This window comes from Oryzias latipes, chromosome 10, assembly GCF_002234675.1.
Source record: "Oryzias latipes chromosome 10, ASM223467v1".
In the NCBI taxonomy this organism is placed as follows: domain Eukaryota; kingdom Metazoa; phylum Chordata; class Actinopteri; order Beloniformes; family Adrianichthyidae; genus Oryzias; species Oryzias latipes.
Genome location: NC_019868.2, coordinates 6,764,934 through 6,782,612, shown reverse-complemented (window position 1 = coordinate 6,782,612; position 17,679 = coordinate 6,764,934). Strand labels below are relative to the sequence as shown.

Sequence of the window (17,679 nt, the reverse complement as noted above, 5' to 3'; positions counted from 1 at the left end):
GTCTAGCATTCAGCCTGCAGCTTTTGCTTGTGAAAGAAAGGTCTAACCTGCTTTAGCTCTTTAAAATTATCTGAGCCGATTGGATTTCTTGTTTCTTTGCTCTGCAGATTAAACCCGGTTTGTAAAACAAGAACATTAAATAATCAAGCGCAGAATTCAGCCATTGAAGAAGAGCTCCACACACAACTCCACCAATCCATAACATCTCATGAAACTCAAACTGACTCACCCAGCGTCTGCCTTTTTAAAACAAGCTCACTCTAGGGCCAAAATCATTAGTAAAGTAATCCATCAGCCTGCCCCTGACTCACTGACCCAAACCACAATGTCAGCTTGTACAGATGGAGCTATTCACTGTTCAGAAGGCAACATAGACGTTATCTGTGGGAATCAGGAGGGGATGAACTGCCAGGTAGCAGAATGTGAGTGAGAACAGCCCGAATCTCATGTGGAAAGACGTAAACGTTTCTGGATTTTGAACAAATTAAAGAGAAAACATTCAATTAAAGCACTACACTGAAATGATAACAACTCCTTCTCAGGCCCTTCTCTGCTTTGGGCCACTGGAGTGGATGGGGGTTCCTCCTAACTGGGTTTTCTTTGGCCCGTGCAGAAGCAGCACTTGCTGCACCAGATGCCAGTCATGGTCTACTGATGTTTTGGTTCAGGCGTTTGGTGAAATGTCAGTCTTCTTCTTGCACTCTTGGTAAATAAACACTCAAAAATGTGCCGCTTCGTATTTGAACCTCACACAAGCTACAATCGCTGACCAGATTTAGTAAAAGGAGCTTGATGAAGTATCTGGCGAGACTATTGTTGGCAAATTCACAGCAAAACAGAAAGCTGAAGGATTCAATGCGGCAAAAAAGCTGTTTTGTGCAGCAACAAGGTGCACAGTGTGGCCGCTTAAACCGGGAGGAAAAACCCTGCTCTGCATCTCGTCAAGCGTGAAGCTGTGTGGTGTACAAACAAATAATCCCAAACAAGTCCAAATAAAGCAAAGTGCTTTGGCTCCATTTATATAACTGGGCCTCTTACAGTTGGACTGGCCTCCTCTCTTTGACTTCCTTTGATGCGTCCAGCTCTGTGGTGTAGTCAGAACCCATCAGACAGGAGCACATAACGAACACACAGTGCACCTGAGCTGCTGATGCCACCACAGAGAGCAAGTGGGGAGATGTACTGGTATGCTTGAAAACCCAGCTCTATTTCAAGCCCTTAGAAATGACTGAGAGGGCTTCCTTGTAATCCCATCTGCGTTATTTACTCATCCCTGAAACGTTCAGGAGGGCCCAAGCCTCAAACAGAGCCTTTGTGTTTGAATCATTTCAAAGAGTGAACTTTAAACAGACTGGTCCCTCCGCTGTCATCGGGAGAAAGGGTTCCCTTTAGCAACACAGCGACGGCGCTCTTCGGATGATGGGGAATCACGCCGTCCAGAGAAGAAGGCCTGCCCCTGCATCCTCAGGGTCCAGCCAGCTCAGCAGCCTGTCAGCCAGTCAGGCTCTTAGAGAGGTATTTAAATGTGAGCCTGCAGCAGTGCGCTCACTCAATGACCTCTTTATTTGTTAAAATAGATTATTTTAAATAAATTACAGAGCACTTTCACTGAATAAACAGAGACTTTGGGGCTGCGGCCCACAGTACATACTTACCGCAGCCGCAGAGATCCTAAATGACTAGTGAGCTGTATAATCACCTTTGATTTCACTGATAGGACTCTGATTCTTTGGGTAAAAGAGATGGAGCCACAGAGGAATCTGAAAGGCAACACGGCTAAAAGGGGGAACGATGAAAAAAGAAGTCTCATGTGAGGAAAATGAACATCTGATGTTTCTGACCCTGCCTCGTCGACTCAGGAGTCCATTACAAGAACAGAGGGGGAGCTTAAAGGAGTCCTGTCATTCCATTTCCCCGCATCCTGAGAGGTTTAACACTCCTTCAAGCCTGGATCGGTGCCACGCATGAGACGCCACCCCCGGGCTAAAAAAACCCCTGAGATGAGAAGTCGCAGACCTCACTTCTTCTTCTTCTTCTTCTTCTTCCACTCTTAACCTTGAGTTTCTTTTGTTCTGGTCAGCCAGTTAATCACATTAGAGGTCAGATCTGCTCCTGATGAAGACAAGGCCTCCTCCATCACGCTGACCACAGAAATGCAGCCGAAGAAGAAAACTATTCCATGTAATCCAAAGCCGCCCCAAATCTGCTCTGTTCCCCCCACCTCCTAATTAGTTACTTTCCCCACATGTTGCTGGTGTGCAGCCAATTTCCAAGGTGGGAAATGCATACCCTCACTCTGTTCTATTTCTGTTTGCAGCTAATTTAGTGTGGCAGAGCTCAGCCATGCACAGATTATTGTTGTACAATAGCAGAAATCTAGAATAATAAAATGACAGGCTGACTAAAGCAGAGAGACCATGAAGAAATTACATTTGATTAACCTTATGAGTGCTTGTCTCAATTCTCACAGGTCTCTTTATGTTTGAACATGTGGTTGACATTCTCTGCACTGCACATTTCCCGGCACGTCTATTACATCTAATCTGCGAGCGGCTCAGAAAAAGAAAAAGAAAATGGCCGCGTGTATGTGTGGACACGTCATACATGCAATTTTGAAAATTGACCTATGGTAATATGACTCAGACTGTCAGTCTTCACAAGTGCGCCAATTATTAACGGTAATAGCGCAGCAAGGAAACCATCCAGCATCTGTTAGTGCAACATGTAATGACACACATCATTACAGGGCAGCTTTATTATTATTTTCTTGTTGATTTATCATCAGCTGCATGTTTTTTTTCATTAACCTGCTCAATGTTTTCTCAAAATAATACTTGATGTAGGTGGACCATAAACTGGGCAACGAATGCTTGGATTATGACATGACCTAAGTCTGCCTATAAAAGCTTTTTGGTTTATAGAAAAACATCATATTTCTCATCTTTTTTAAATTACTTAAAAAACTAACCTCAATTTAAGTTTAACCATTTTGATGGAGGCCGTCTGCATGCTAACTTTCAATTTGGCTCCAAAACTTGTTTAGTCTATATAAATAAATTCCATTGTATGTGAGATAATACACAATGATGAATTCTATTCCTTGTGGCTCACTATTTCCACAATAATGAAAATGATTTTTTTTGGTGATTTTAACATGTTCTTATGTTATTTTTCTCATGATGGAAGATGTACATAAAGAAAATGAAGATTACATTTGTGTTTCTGAGTATTTCTTTACTCAAATCTACATGAAACAGGAGCGGACAAAAACATGTTGTTTGACAAAGATCTTATTTGTGACGTAGAATATGCGGTGGGTGGGTCACAAGCTCTTTGCTTTGCCCCATTCGGAAGCATCCACTTGCAAACAAATAGATCCATGTGTGTCTTCGTCTGAGCTGGAATCTGGATCAGAACTGTACGGCTGAATAGCTCTGATGTTGCTTGCTGTTTTTGCTGCACTGGTAATGTCAGGGTTTGGGGTGAGGGGGGCTGTAAACAGAGCATGTAAACAGATAGCTCAGTCATGGATGACAGGAAGGGGTTGCTCTGTGCCAACACAGAAACACAACTCAGAGGTGAATTTCTGATAAATCGCTCTGCAGAAACTATGTCTCACACAAGTTTTTTTCTTCTTCCACTTTCGGCTTCTCCCATCAGGGGTCGCCACAGCGAACAAGTCGCATGGTAAATTTGGCAATGTTTTACGCCGGATGCCCTTCCTGACGCAACCTTCTCAAACCGGGCTTGGAACCGGCAGAGGTAGCCACACAAGTTTTTTTGATTTCCATAAAAATCTTCATAATCATATGTAAAAGACTACTGGTAACCTTTTAAAAATAGGAGTGGGACTTTTAACTAAGGGTTTGGGGGTTTTAGGTGAGTTTCATGGAATCCACTCCATGCTGTGCTGTCTTGATATGAACATTTCCAGCATTTCAGTGATCGTTTTTATAGGGTTTGTTTGGGGAAACGTCATCGCTACATGATGTAGGAGCCCTTCAGCTTCAGCGTGTTAGAAGAGACACTCTTTAATACTCACGATACACAGGAAGTGAATACATTTTTATTCATAGGGAGTGGGACTGATTTCCTTTCTTCTATTTCTGTTTTTGAACACTTGAATTTGTGTTAAATTCCTTTCTTTATCAGGTTCATTATTTAAGGTCCTGCTGCAGATGAAGTTTGATCTCTGCTGTCTGCTCTGAATGCTTGAAATTTCACAATTCGACCAGCATGCCTCCATCTTTTTTTTTTTTTGCCACCTCTGGTTTTACTTGGCGACAAAGTTTGAGCACACAAACACACCTAAATGTACAATTCTACCAGCATTCATTTGAATGAATCCAAACAAACCAGATCTTTTTCTTTCAATATGAAAAAGGCAGAAACTGCGACCGCACTTGCAGTTCTCCTTCTGATTTATGAAAGTTTCAAAATCTGGTTTGTTTAAAGGGAAACACAAAAGAACCACAGGAAACATGATAAGTTCACCGTGTTTTCTGAGGTCTCCAAAGCCAAATCCCAATGACCTTTTTTGTTGTGTGTGTGATTACAATAATTTGGAGGAAAACTTAATTCATAAGCCATTAAGTGTTATGAATAGTAATTTTTGTGACCCTTTCAGTGGCTCTTTAAGGCCACTCTGACTGTGGCGCACAGAGCTGGCTCAGTTTTCCCCCTTTCTGGCAACTGAAATTGAGCCTAATAGCTCCAGCGCCGACACAGGGAACCTCTTTGACACCTTGACCAAATCTTATAATGAAACAATCACACCGCCATCACTACCGCTGGCAATTCAAAGCCACCAGCAGCTGGCAGCATGTCATGGTCTGACATTTGGATGTTTTAAGCACTGCCAGGCCTGTTCCTCTCAGTGTGGTTTGGTTGTGTTACCATTTATACCAAGAGAAGCAGAGATGAAGTGATGGCAGAAAATGAAAGCCAAAGGAATGTATTTTTTTATGGTAATTAAAGTAATCATACATTTGAGTTAAAAACAAGCAGATTCACTTCAGGTGGGTTTTATTTTGAATTGCTGGAAAGGAAATGAGGAAAAAAGCTTTTGAAGTTAAGCCTGATTCACTTCTGTCTGATCAGATTCTGCAGCTAAAGTATCTACAGAGAGGATCAGATGGAGCAGCGTCATTACTCGTGGGATCAACTGACCTTTTTTTGTCAAAGGTTTCCTTGTCAGTGTCGAAATTGACACAAATTGACTGTATGTGTAATTTAACAAGTCTAGATATTGATGTAATGTCAAGCAAAGTTTTGCATTTCTTTGAAAAAGGTGTTCCGTGGTTAAAGTGAAAAGACTCGGAAAACGGGCTCAGAAACTGATCTGAGAGCTGCTGGGCCTAGTTGAACAGCCACAACCTCTGATTAGCTGTTAAAAGCAGTTCCACTTATGAGGGGTTTGGTGGACTGGGTGATGCATTCTAGCATTCTAGGACATTTAAAACTTTGCAACTGGAAATAAACTTAAGTATTCAATGGATTCATTTTTAATAAAGAAAATATACAATTAAAAGTCAGTTCACAGGAAACGCTTCCTATCAACCACTCTGACCAATCCCCTGCCGCTTCGTTCCTCTTGGCATTATGGGTAGTGTAGTCAAATCATGTTCATGACAGCTTTTATGCTTTATGCACAATATAATTTGTTGGACCTCTGGGCTGAAAAATACAGTACATATGTTGTAAAATCACATTTTTCACAAATGTTTTAGTATTTTTCAGAGTGTATCGATTCATATGTAAACACCAAAAAGTAAACTAATGCACATCACATGCTGTGTAACTTAGCAACTGACTGTGACATCACTGATATCAGAGAACCCCATATTATAAGTTGCCAAGCTACACGGTTAAGCCATAACATTCTTCGAGCTCCAGAGTGAAGCACATATTTTGAGACTAGGGAAAGATTTTCCGATTTACTCAAGTTTTTGTGTAATAAACAGCGAACGATCACGGACAAAGATTCTGCCATGGACAATCCAAAATATACTGGTAAATGAGAGTCCCGGCAAAACTTTTAGTCACACGTTTGCTTCATAAAAATGCTGAAGTTTGTTTTTTGTGTTGCTATGATATTTTAACTCATCCTGCTTTTCCAAAGAAGTTGAGAGGAAGACCTGTCCTAAAAGGAAGAAAAAAGTGACATTCCCTGGGCCAATTGAGACTCCTGAACCTGAGCCCACAAAACCATCTACCAGCACCCAAGACAACACCCCAGTGAGAAAACTCAAGAGAAAAAAACAGGAAGACAAAGAAAAAGGAGAAATAATAAAGCCAAAGAAGATGAAAACTTCATTGAAAGGTAAATGAGCTGACACAGACCCCAAACAACAGGACAACCTGCAGCCTGAACAGAATAGGTCCAATTCTAATTTATTTGTAAAGGACATGTCTGTAATAGTTTGACAGTACAGTGCTACAAAACGAAATTAAAGGTCAGAAAATTTAAAAAATAAAACAAGCACGACAAATTAAAAACTACCATATTGTCACACTCCTCCCAGACCATCTCAAAGGTTGAGTTGCTGTTATTTTTAAGTCTGCTTTGTAAGACGTAGAAGCAAGTTTGTGGGCCTCAAAGCTCATTACAGCAATCGACTGTCCAAGACTATAACACTGGTTTACAATTGTCCAAACATTTAACGTACATTTCACAACAGTATATATGTAGTAAAAATCACATTTTCGAAAAGGTTTTACACTGAGGTGCTTTCAGAATGTGTCAGTTTAAACATAAACACTAAAAAGTAGCCAAAGTCACATGCTGTGTAACTTAGCAACTGACTGTGACATCACTGATATCAGAGAACCCCATTTTATAAGTTGCCAAGCTACACGGTTAAGCCATAACATTCTTCGAGCTCCAGAGTGAAGCACATATTTTTAGACTAGGGAAAGATTTTCCGATTTACTCAAGTTTTTGTGTAATAAACAGCGAACGATCACAGACAAAGATTCTGCCATGGACAATCCAAAATAAACTGGTAAATGAGAGTCCCGGCAAAACTTTTAGTCACACGTTTTCTTCGTAACGATGACAACCTTTGGTTTTTGTGTTTTTGTGATAACATCTCAACTCATATAGCTTTTCAAATAAAAGCCCCCAACACATTGCCATACTTTATGTGAGCTCGAGCAGTGAACGATGAAAATATAAAATAAATATTCTATAGTAATTTAGCTGTTTTTTTGTTGTTCTTTTTTTTTTTTCATTTTCAGAGTCTAGCACTAACATGGCACGACATGATGAGACGTCTTCAGAGGATGGAAAAACCAAAAACGTTGAGAGGCAGCCTTTCCCTAGAAAGAAGAAACAGAAGACTAAACATATAAACCAGGAACCTTCTGAATCTGAGCCTTCTCAACCATCTACCAGCATCCCAGTGAAAACACTGAAGAGAAAAAGACAGGAAGACAAAAAGGAAGAAAAAACAACTGAGTCAAAGAAGATGAAAACTCCTCCAAAAGGTAAATAAGCTGACACAGACCCCATGGTTTTCCCAAGGGACAAAAAAAAATCAAAAATAAAACTGTCATAACAAATTAAGGACATACTCCTCTCAGATTATCTCAAAACATGAAAACAAGTTGTCTTTGTTTTTAAGTCTGCTTTAACTGCAAACACTGCAACCAAATGAATGTCTCTATTTTACATCAACATATTTTACACTTCCTAAGCACTCACACTAATTTAAATGTACTGAACCTTAAAATGTTTTAGTTGTTACAATCAAAGCAACTGTCTGTGGTTCAACTTTTTTAAGGTTGCTTCCTAAAATGCTCAGCCCATTTTTAAAAAAATACATATTTAAAAAACCCTTAAATACAGTTTTGCCTCTAAGTTTTAGCACAAAGGGGTAGTAGAGGTGTACAAAAAGAAATGCTCTGCAATAAGAAAACCCTTTCCTGTCATTTTCAGATTCCAGTGACGCCAAACAAATTCCCACCTCCTCAGAGAGGGACGATTTGATTACCGACAAAGGTCTGATGATTTAGTACAATTTTCTGTTTGATTATACTATTACTTTATTTTTAATAATATAATTTTCCATAATAAATTAACATTGCATTTCTGTTTTTTTGTGTCCAGATAAATTTGAAGCCAAATATGTGGAAGAAGATTACTTTGCTTCAGGAGGTTATGGATCCATATATGAGGGCTTTCGCAAATCTGACAACCTACCAGTAAGTGTTTCATTTGCAGCTACAGACTTTTTATCAAAGCATGAGAAAAGTACTTGGGCATATTAATTTATAATCAGACTGTTGATGTTTGTGGTCTAAATGGTCTAAATTAAAATAGATTTTGATGGAGGGGAAATCTAAATGATCCCAGTTTGTCTCCTGTCAGTCCTCTCACTGTCAGAAATGCTCTTGTTTGTGTCTTGCAGGTAGCCATCAAGCACATTTTCAAACGTAAAATCCCAAATAAACCAATGGTAAGTTGTTTCTGAGTATCTCTGCTGTAAATGGGTTTCTATGCTTCTTTTCCGCATGCTCTCTCTGTTTTGATTCTTCAGGATGATGGCAATGGAAAAATGGTTCCCTCTGAAGTGGCCATAATGTTAATGTTAGAAGAGGAATCCATTCATTCAGATGGAAAAGCATCGCCAGTAGCCCTGTTGGACTGGTATGAGATAGGTGGAGAAATCCTCCTGGTCATGGAGAGACCAATCCTTTGTGAGGACCTACTTCATTACATTTGTAGCAAAGGAGGCACACTGCAAGAAGAAGAAGCCAAGGTAGGCCCGTGTGCAGTCTGTGTTGGTTTGAGATGTTTTGTCTGTTTCTGCAGAAACTTCCTGAAGCTGAAACGTTTATTCAATGCAACCTTGTTTCACAAAGTAGTGAAGTGTTTGATGCAGAAGCAAAAGTAGCTTTCAGCAGGTTAAGAACGTTAGAAAGAAGAGTACTTCTAAAGCTACATATACACTGGGCATGTGATGCGTGATCAAGAACGTGCTAAACGCGGCTTCTTGAACACGCATTTAGCCCGTTGTTTTCACACTGGACAAGCAGGGGTGGGCTTCTTCGCCTTTTTCCACTATTTCCCAGCCCTTGTTTGCCACCTACAGTTGGAAGGGGCTTGGTGCAAAATGTTGAAGCAGTGCAAATCTCTCGATTTGGGCACAAAATGTAAACTTTTGTGAATTGGAGGGGATGTCATCCATACTTCATAACTAAATCCGAGTTCATTGATCAGAACTCAGTCTGGTTTGACTGGCAACACACGTTCAATGGTCGTGCGTTTTGTACGTGGAGCATGAAAACAGCCGTGAAAAAGTGCATAGCGAGAGTTTTAAAGGTGACGGCCCAAAACGCACATTCACAGAGACTTTTCATTGGAAGTGAACCTGAACGCATCTTGACGAGGCCGGCGTGAATGCTGTTTTAGAAGGAGGCTTTCGCTTTGATGCCTCAGCTTATTACTTCTTTTTTATCTCTTTCAGATCATAATGAAGCAGCTGATTCGCACAGCCATAGACCTTGAGGACAGAAATATCTTCCACCAAGACATCAAAACTAATAACATCCTCATTCAAACCCACACAAATACACCAAAAGCTCGTCTGATAGACTTTGGAGTGAGCTGCATGGCAGAAAAGGATTCCATCCTCAGATATTCAGGTAGAAGATCTGCATCTACACATAAAAAACATGTCAAATGAGCATGAATATGACTAATGTTTATTATTTTTCCAGGAACTCCCATAAATGCCCCCCCAGAAGCATTTAGAGGCTTTTGTAGCCCTGGAACAACCACAGTGTGGCAGCTTGGAGTAGTTCTATATGAAACCCTCCATTACTGCAATGATTTCTCCACAAAACATTTTCTCCAAGGGGATCAGATGATTGACGATGAACTGTCAGAAGGTAAGAAATCTCTGTCTCTGCATGGATGCTTGGGCTCTGACCTTCATTTTTACTTCACTTTACTTTACTTTACTTTACTTTACTTTACTTTACTTTACTTTACTTTACTTTACTTTACTTTACTTTCTCCAGAGTGCCAAGACTTTTTCCAAGCCTGTTTAAATACTTCTGAAGAACAGCGCCCCAACCTCCAAGATCTCCTCCACCATCCATGGCTCAGATAAACACACATACACAAACATACACACCCACACACAGGGACAGAGAACTCAAAAGTCTGAAATTTTAAAAAGTTTAAAAATTTTGACAAAAATCACAAGCCTAAATTGACCTTAGAATATAAATGTAGAGTGTAAAGGAAAATGATAAATACTAAAGTTTAGCTGCAATTTGGGGCAAATGATGGCATTATTATAAAATGAAAGTTGGTTCCGTTTTTACTCTTAGTACTATGTAGGAAACTATGCCAGATTTAAAATTGGAATTGGTTTAAAAAGTGGCATTTCCCATGATTACTAGGTCCTGTGTTTACCAACACTTTTGTTAAATTACCCCAAACTTAAACGATACACTTGTTTTTTTTTCAGTCTTCTTTTGCTTTGATGTTTGGAAACACGGCACTAGGCAGCGTTAAAAAACAGAATGTTGTTCAAATAAAATGTAGTATGGTATAATTGAAAATCCAGATGGTTAAAGTTAGTTAACTAGTTAAAGGAAAACTGGACAAAGGCTCTTCACTGGTGTTAAATGCCTTCTGGGTTCTCTGTCTCCACTGATTGTTCTAATGCTGACTCTCCCGGTAAGACCTGCCTCGTTTTCTTCGTTCCAGTGATCAGGACTCGTCTGTTTTGCTGTGACCTTCGGGAATGCCATGTGCGGATGTCCTCCAGAGAGAGTTGGCGGGACCTTGGGAGTCTCAAATTTTGGTGAGTTGTTATCCTAGACCAGGGGTCCCCAACGCCGGGCCTCAAGGGCCGGTGTCCTACACGTTTTCCAACCAACCTGCCATTGAAGCACCTTATTGGCTAAACACACCTGATCCAGGTAATCGGCAGCAGATAAGGCAGGGATTCTGGAAAACCAGCAGGACACCGGCCCTCCAGGCCTGGATTTGGGGACTCCTGTCCTAGACAATCACTACAGTATGTAAAAAAACCAAATGTCCCCAAAATAAAGCTGTAGATGTTCCAGCAGTGTCATTTCCTGACATGCTGTTCTTCTCTTTTCAACAGGACTCCTTGGCGTGGTGGTGCTGGTGGGGGGGTTGTTACAGTGTGCTGCTAGCACACTTTTTCTGCAGCTCCTTTAACCCCCCTGCCATCGTCTTCAGAGAGAGCTTGGGCAGGAGAGGAGCGTGCTCCACCCAAACCGGGTGGATTTAATTGGTAGAAAGAAAAACCTAAAAACTAGGAGGGGACGTGCAAAAACCAGGCAAGGCTTTTTAATTCATCTGTAAAAACGTAAAATTAGAATCGCAAAAATCATTTTAATTAGAAGCGTACTTAAGTCTAACAAGCTTTCATAGTGTTTAGGGAATCTGACTATTTTCCGAAAAGAAGCAAATAGAAACCACAGTGTTAGCATTCCGAAAAAATCAGCTAATCAAGAAAACATTTATAAAGTCTTTGTAATTTCCATAAAAGATCTCAAACAATAAAAGAATATTAGACATAACTGAGATGAAATGAGGATTCATATTGCTAAAGCATGCGCCAAACGTATAGAGGGAAAAACGCATTAGGAAGGGGCGACCAACCCAAACTGAATACAGGGGAGAAAGAAACTTAGGGACAACCAATAGTCTGTAGTTAAAAAGACAGTTCACAGACAGATTACACGCGTGTTGGTTTTCTCCGGGCCCTTTGGCCTTCTCCCACATCTTAAAGACGTGTCTCAAAGTTTATTTGTTGCATACCGTAACCTAGCTTTTCTTGATAAATTGGGATTTAAAATTCTTGAAAAGAATCAGTAAAAATAGGACCGTCCAAACCTGAAATGGCTCTCTAAGTGAACTTTTGCAACTCTGACAAAGCAAAAAACAAAATTAAGAGCCTGCATTAAAGCGTACTAGGTCTTCTAAAGAAAAAACAGTCCATTAAAAAGCACTTGCACGTCCCCTAACTGGTTTTTCAAATCTGGCACTACAATTGGTGAAATAAAGAGGGCAAAATTGGAAGACTTGTCATGTTTTTTTTCATTGTTTGTGTTTTTTTTGTTTTTTGTTGGTCAAACACAGAAACTAAAAAACAAGGTCTAAAAACAAGTTTTTTTTTCTTTCCAAACTAAGTTAACAGTATTTTGACAGTATGATGTTGTTGTGGATAAGTTATGCAAACTTATTCCTGTGGCTTGAAAGCTCGAAACTGGTAAGTTATAGTAACTGATAACGATTAAGTTGTCTTAACAGGAAAATGTAAATCATATTTAATGCCAATATTTGATTTGCACAAATTAACACTTTTAATTTTACTGTTATCAAGAAGTACAAGTAGCACACAATTACATCTTTTATGTTATGGAAAAATCTGACTTTTAAGTCAAACAACTGAAAATAATTGTGGCAAATGAGTTTTGGTAACTTGTTCGGGTTTACAGTGCAGCATCACAGCTACAGGAACACATTTCTTCACCAATGTTGTGGATTCAAAGCTGAACACGTGGATTTCAGGTTAATTGCTATAGCTAACATCCCATCAAACACCCCGTCAAATATTGTCTTAAACCAACAAATATCAAACCGTTTTTGAATTTTTACTTCAATTTCTACTGAAGGGGAAAAACTGTAAAAGAAAGGATCTAAAAGCAAAAAAAGGAACATCTTTTTTGTTCCTTTTGTTTAAAGTTTGGCACAAATTCCTTTGTCAGATCAGACAGGGCTTTGCAGGAATCCCCAAGGAGTCATCAATGTGATTTTAGTTAACTATTTTTCAAGCTTTTTCAGGGCAGAACAGGTCCCCTTCTTTTTCTATTGCGCTTGTTTGATTACATTTGTGGGTCTTCATGATAAGAACCAGATTGCTGTGACTGTGGTTTGCCCAATATTAGTAGTTTGCAGAATATTTTTGTGAACGCTTCACATTTTAGGTAAATCTTCGCATTTCTTTGTTTTCCCTCATTTCCTTGTGAGAACACAATCAGCGCTTGATATTTGCGGTTTCATTGAACTAAATGGTTCTTATGAGAAATATGCATAATTCACTAATTTATGCAACTTTTCTTTAAATTTCATGTTTCCATTTTCAGATTAAAGTTAGTGATTCTAAGACCTTTAGAATTGGGTTACAGTTTTTTATTCATGCTTTCCGTCTGCAATTTCTGTTTTAATTTTTTTTTTAATTATTATTATTAGTAATGCAACAATTGCACAGTAAGATACATGCACCTGTTGCTAACCTGAATAAACAAATGCTACAGGTTGTAAAGCATTTACAGGTATTCATGGGTTTTTCTATCAAGTAGGGGCAAAAAAAAAATAATGCTGGTTGTGTTTGTGTGTTATTCCTTTCAATTTGGAGGATTACTGTTAATATTTTCACAATTACCATCCATTTACCTCTGCTTATCTGGGACCGGGTCGCAGGGGCAGCAGTCTAAATAGAGATGATCAGACTTCCCTCGCCCCGGCCACTTCCTCCAGCTCCTCTGGGGGGACTCCGAGGCGTTCCCAGGCCAGCAGAGAGACGTGGTCTCTCCAGCATGTCCTGGGTCTTCCCCGGGGCCTCCGCCCAGTGGGACACGCCCGGAAAACCTCCCCAGGTAGGCGTCCAGAAGGCATCCGGTCTAGATGCCCGAGCCACCTCAACTGGCTCCTCTCGATGTGGAGGAGAAGCGGCTCTACTCCGAGCTCCCTGCGGATGACAGAGCTTCTCCTCCTATCTTTAACCCTTGTGCTATCTTAGATGACCCCACCCTTACATTGACGTGTTCTCCCTACCATGACAAAGGTGGATAAAGGTGGAAAGATTTCATGTAATCCATGGACACCAGTGAGGTTCACAAATCGAGCTCATGACCATAGGAGAGTATTGTTACATAGATCAACTGGTAAATTGAGACCTTTGCTTTATGGCTCAGCTCTCTCTTCACCACAACAGGCCGATATAGCGGCCACATAACTATGGACGCTGCCACGCCTGTCAATCTCACGCTCTGGTCTTCCCTCACTCGTGAACAAGACCCCATGGCATTTAAACTCCTCCACCTGGGGCAGAAACAAATGTTAAATAATGGTAATTGTTTCACAATTACTATTGTTTAAAAAACAGACAATTATTGACTTCTAAAATATTCAAATATTTAAATGTAGGAAACTTGTGGCCTAAAAATGTAAAAATCCTGGAAATCACAATAATAAACTACATTAAAAATGGTAATATTTATTTTTGCAACTTTTTTTATCTTTAGAAAACAAATGAAATGAAATGTTGCTTTCAAACTTTTTTCTGGTATTGGTAATCTTTTCACCAATCTTTCCTTCTTTTTTAATAAAACTGAAAGAAAGACAACTATTCTTCTATAGTTTGACAATTTACATCTATGCCATTTTGAAAAGTGATCTTTTACATCTTATGTAACCTTTTTCCATATAGGACAAATATTTCAAATAGCACCTGTCTATTGTGTGCATATAAGAAGAAAAAATATATACAGACATTCATTTATACCAGTTTAAATCTACCATTCTGTAATTCTACTGTAGTCTATATATTGTATATCTTATTTTTATATTCAATCAGTTTTTCTTTTCTTTTTTTCTTAGGATTTTACTGTTTTGTTGGAAATTTTGTTTACTTCATTCAATGTTCATATGTCAGAAAGTTCTACTGAACTGTGTTTTATATGATTATAGGACGATCCAAACCAAGTACAAACCACTTCCATTTTTTTACTAAATATATTTGTTATGGTAAAGAAAGATGTAGCATTACTCCAACTACTTCAGTAAATGACCAATTTTCTGTTAAAAATCCAATTCAACTACAGAAATATGCAAACATATCTCCAGACCAACAAAAATAAATACACAGACTGCTTCCACAACAAACCGACTGACAGCCTTCAAGAGGAAATGTTGCTTTTTCTCCAGCCATGTACTTACTCAAAAGTATCTTCTGAGGATCAAATATAAGTGTGAGAGTGTCACATTTTCTGTAAACCACGTGTTGTTTAGTCTCAGTGATGAAGTGATCAGAGCCTCTCGTGTCCAAAGTCAACAAGCGATCTCTCATCCCTCTTTATCGTTGTTATTTTTTGGACTCCAGTTCTTTCTGAGGTATCTGTTTTACTCCTCTCTGTTTGGACAAGGCCTCCCCTCTAACTGACGGATTTGCCAAAAGCTCTACACAATTAGGAGTTCAAACACTCGTCTAACAGCCAGGTATTTTTCCAGTCCTTCTCTCAGCCACTGCTGCTGACTTTTACTGCCCGAGGCCGTGGGCCTGTCATCTTAAGGCAGTTGGCTCTAAAGCCGACTCAAAAAGTGGGGAAATAACTCCAATTCTCTTTTGGACATTGACAGAAGTCCTCTTCTTCTCCCCCACTCCTCCGTTTCTTTCTTCCCCATCTGGTGCAGCTGTCAGGAGAGGGCTCGCCTGTGACCCCCGTCGTCAAGGACACAGATGGGAATTAGGAAAAGTGGACTTGTTTCAAACAATTATTGAAATTGCTTTAATATCTTAAAACAAAAAAGACGGGGCAATTTATTTATCTGAGATGTCGACTGTCAGCTTAAATTTCCACTTCGCTGAGTGAGCCCGCATGTGTCTGTGATGGACACACTCCGCTAAAAGATGATGTAGAGATTGTTTCCCCCAGGTGGGTTTCATATGGGACCTAATCTTTTCAGATTGGGTCAACCTTTTTTATAATCAAGTCCAACGACAGCACCTGCCTGAGGTGCGGGTCGCGACCTCAGTTCTGCAACCCTGAAAGGAACACCGACTAATACAACCCTTCTGCTAGAATGGCATTGATTGTTACATAGCACTCCGGACTCAGAATAGTTCCTTTTTTTAGCCACAAGCGTGCAAATATTCGGCAGATGCTCCAATGACAACTTAATTTCATCACTGAAGGGCAAGAACAAGTGTTTTAGTTTGAGCCTCTCCCTTGAAAACACTGCTCCTATTAATGATAATTGGAGAGAGAGAAAAAAGGTGACATTCGTCTCACCTCTGTTTATCTTACATTTTAGATAATTTGAGGCACACGTTTTTCTGAAGGGCAAATTAAAATGGTAAAAATTCCAACAAAAAGTCTTTTTTCAGGTTAAAAAAAAAGCAAACCCAACTTTGTCAACATTTAAAACAGTGTTGATTTTTAGTGGACTCCTAAAGCAGCTGCTATCCAGCTTTTGAGGATAGAAACTTAACACAAACGGTAAGGACATTTGGGTTTGAAAGCTTTTTATTTATAGCATTTGATGATACACTCCTAAGAATTTGTATTTTTAAATAAAACCAAATCTGCAAGAGCCTTCATTTGCTGAACACGCAGGAAGGCTGACTGTGTGTGTATGTGAATGTGAAACTTTATTCTGCCGCTTTTTTCTGTTTAGATTTATTGAAGCCCTAAGCATGTAAACATGTTAAAAATATTACTATGTACTCGCCACTGATGGCTTCAGATGCTCAAACTAACAGAACCAATAATTTGGCATTTGTGCCTTGTGATGTTTTTCTTTTTCCAAGAAATCACCATGACTGAAGCACTGGCATTCGTGTAACTGTGTTTTATAAATAGTTTTGATATATTACAAGTTAAGACTTAAATTTTGACTTTTTTCGATTTCACTTTTTTTTTTTTATCTTAAATTTGTTTTGCATAAAAACGGTGGCTCGTGAGGTAACCCTGCTTTCAGAAAAGAGCGAGAAACAAAAAGGTTTGTGGGTAGTTTTGTTTGTATGTTTGTGTGAGTGAATTCATATGTGCATTATGGGGGCGCCCAAAGCTGCTATAAGACACACCAAACACTGTTCCTGCTTTCAGTCAAGCCAACATAAACCACTCTTAACATAATCTGAAGGAGAGCACGCATGAAAGCCAGTGAGTTACAAAGCCCATCGAGACGACTGTTGTTGTGAATTTGGGTTATACAAATAAAATTGAATTGAGTTGAAGAAACATTGTTTTCCGCACTATTAGGTGCACTAAAAAGCCTTCGATCATCTCGTTTCAAGAAACGGCTGTGTGCTTTTTTAATCCAGGGTGCCTTATTTCTGGTTGTGTTTACTGATGTCAAAGCAAGTTTGATGGGTATAGTCAAATGTCAAATGTTTGGTAGAGTGTTATTGTGAATATACTGACTTGTAGCAGTGTCTGGTTTTTTGGGTTTTTTTTTTTGTTTACCTGTTACTAAAAAAGTTAGGAGTTAGCCTAGACACAGTAACGTTTGTTTTAGTGGCATCAGTCTGTTTCTTTGTGTTGCAAACAAGTTTGGGACTTAAAGGTATTGTGAATAATCTAATGCTTCTAATGTGGCTAATGTAGCATATTTCAAACAAAGTCCTAGGCTATGTTTGAATTCCCTCCCTACTTTCTAACTACTAAAAAACAATATAGCAATTTGAAAACCACACTCACTCTTTTCTTTTTTAAACGGCAAACATGACATTACAGATATCACAAAGTAAAAACCTAAGAAATGAGCATTTTACGGAGAATATCACTGTGTTTCTGATGATGAAAACACGGATGGTTTATAAAAAAACAAACAAAAGAAAATATTTTTTTCACAAAAATTGTTCAAATGCAATGCATTGTGGTCTATATTCACCAATCCACTGA

The 17,679-nt window shown here is 39.2% G+C and overlaps 1 protein-coding gene across 3 annotated transcripts; it reads left to right on the top strand.

Annotated features, from left to right (window-relative positions):
• The first annotated feature begins 5,878 nt into the window (after positions 1–5,878).
• Positions 5,879–12,064, top strand: LOC110015718 (serine/threonine-protein kinase pim-1). 3 transcript variants are annotated; one of them, XM_020706411.1, is made up of 11 exons: positions 5,879–6,012; positions 6,125–6,322; positions 7,240–7,488; positions 7,940–8,002; positions 8,111–8,205; positions 8,412–8,459; positions 8,541–8,762; positions 9,471–9,648; positions 9,724–9,894; positions 10,027–10,820; positions 11,127–12,064. In XM_020706411.1, the coding sequence occupies exons 1-10, from the start codon at positions 5,991–5,993 to the stop codon at positions 10,116–10,118; spliced, it is 1,338 nt and encodes a 445-aa protein (XP_020562070.1). In that variant the 5' UTR covers positions 5,879–5,990; the 3' UTR covers positions 10,119–10,820; positions 11,127–12,064. The 3 variants fall into 3 exon arrangements, with proteins under 3 accessions (XP_020562070.1, XP_020562068.1, XP_020562071.1); XM_020706409.1 differs by having other exon boundaries at positions 6,122–6,322; XM_020706412.1 differs by lacking the exon at positions 7,940–8,002 and having other exon boundaries at positions 6,122–6,322.
• Positions 12,065–17,679: the final 5,615 nt, after the last annotated feature.

Coding starts and splice junctions, on each gene's coding strand:
- LOC110015718 (XM_020706409.1), top strand. CDS start 5,991: ATGGACAATCCAAAATATACTG. Junction 8,460..8,540: donor AAATCCCAAATAAACCAATG/GTAAGTTGTTTC, acceptor TTGATTCTTCAG/GATGATGGCAATGGAAAAAT. Junction 9,649..9,723: donor TTCCATCCTCAGATATTCAG/GTAGAAGATCTG, acceptor TTATTTTTCCAG/GAACTCCCATAAATGCCCCC.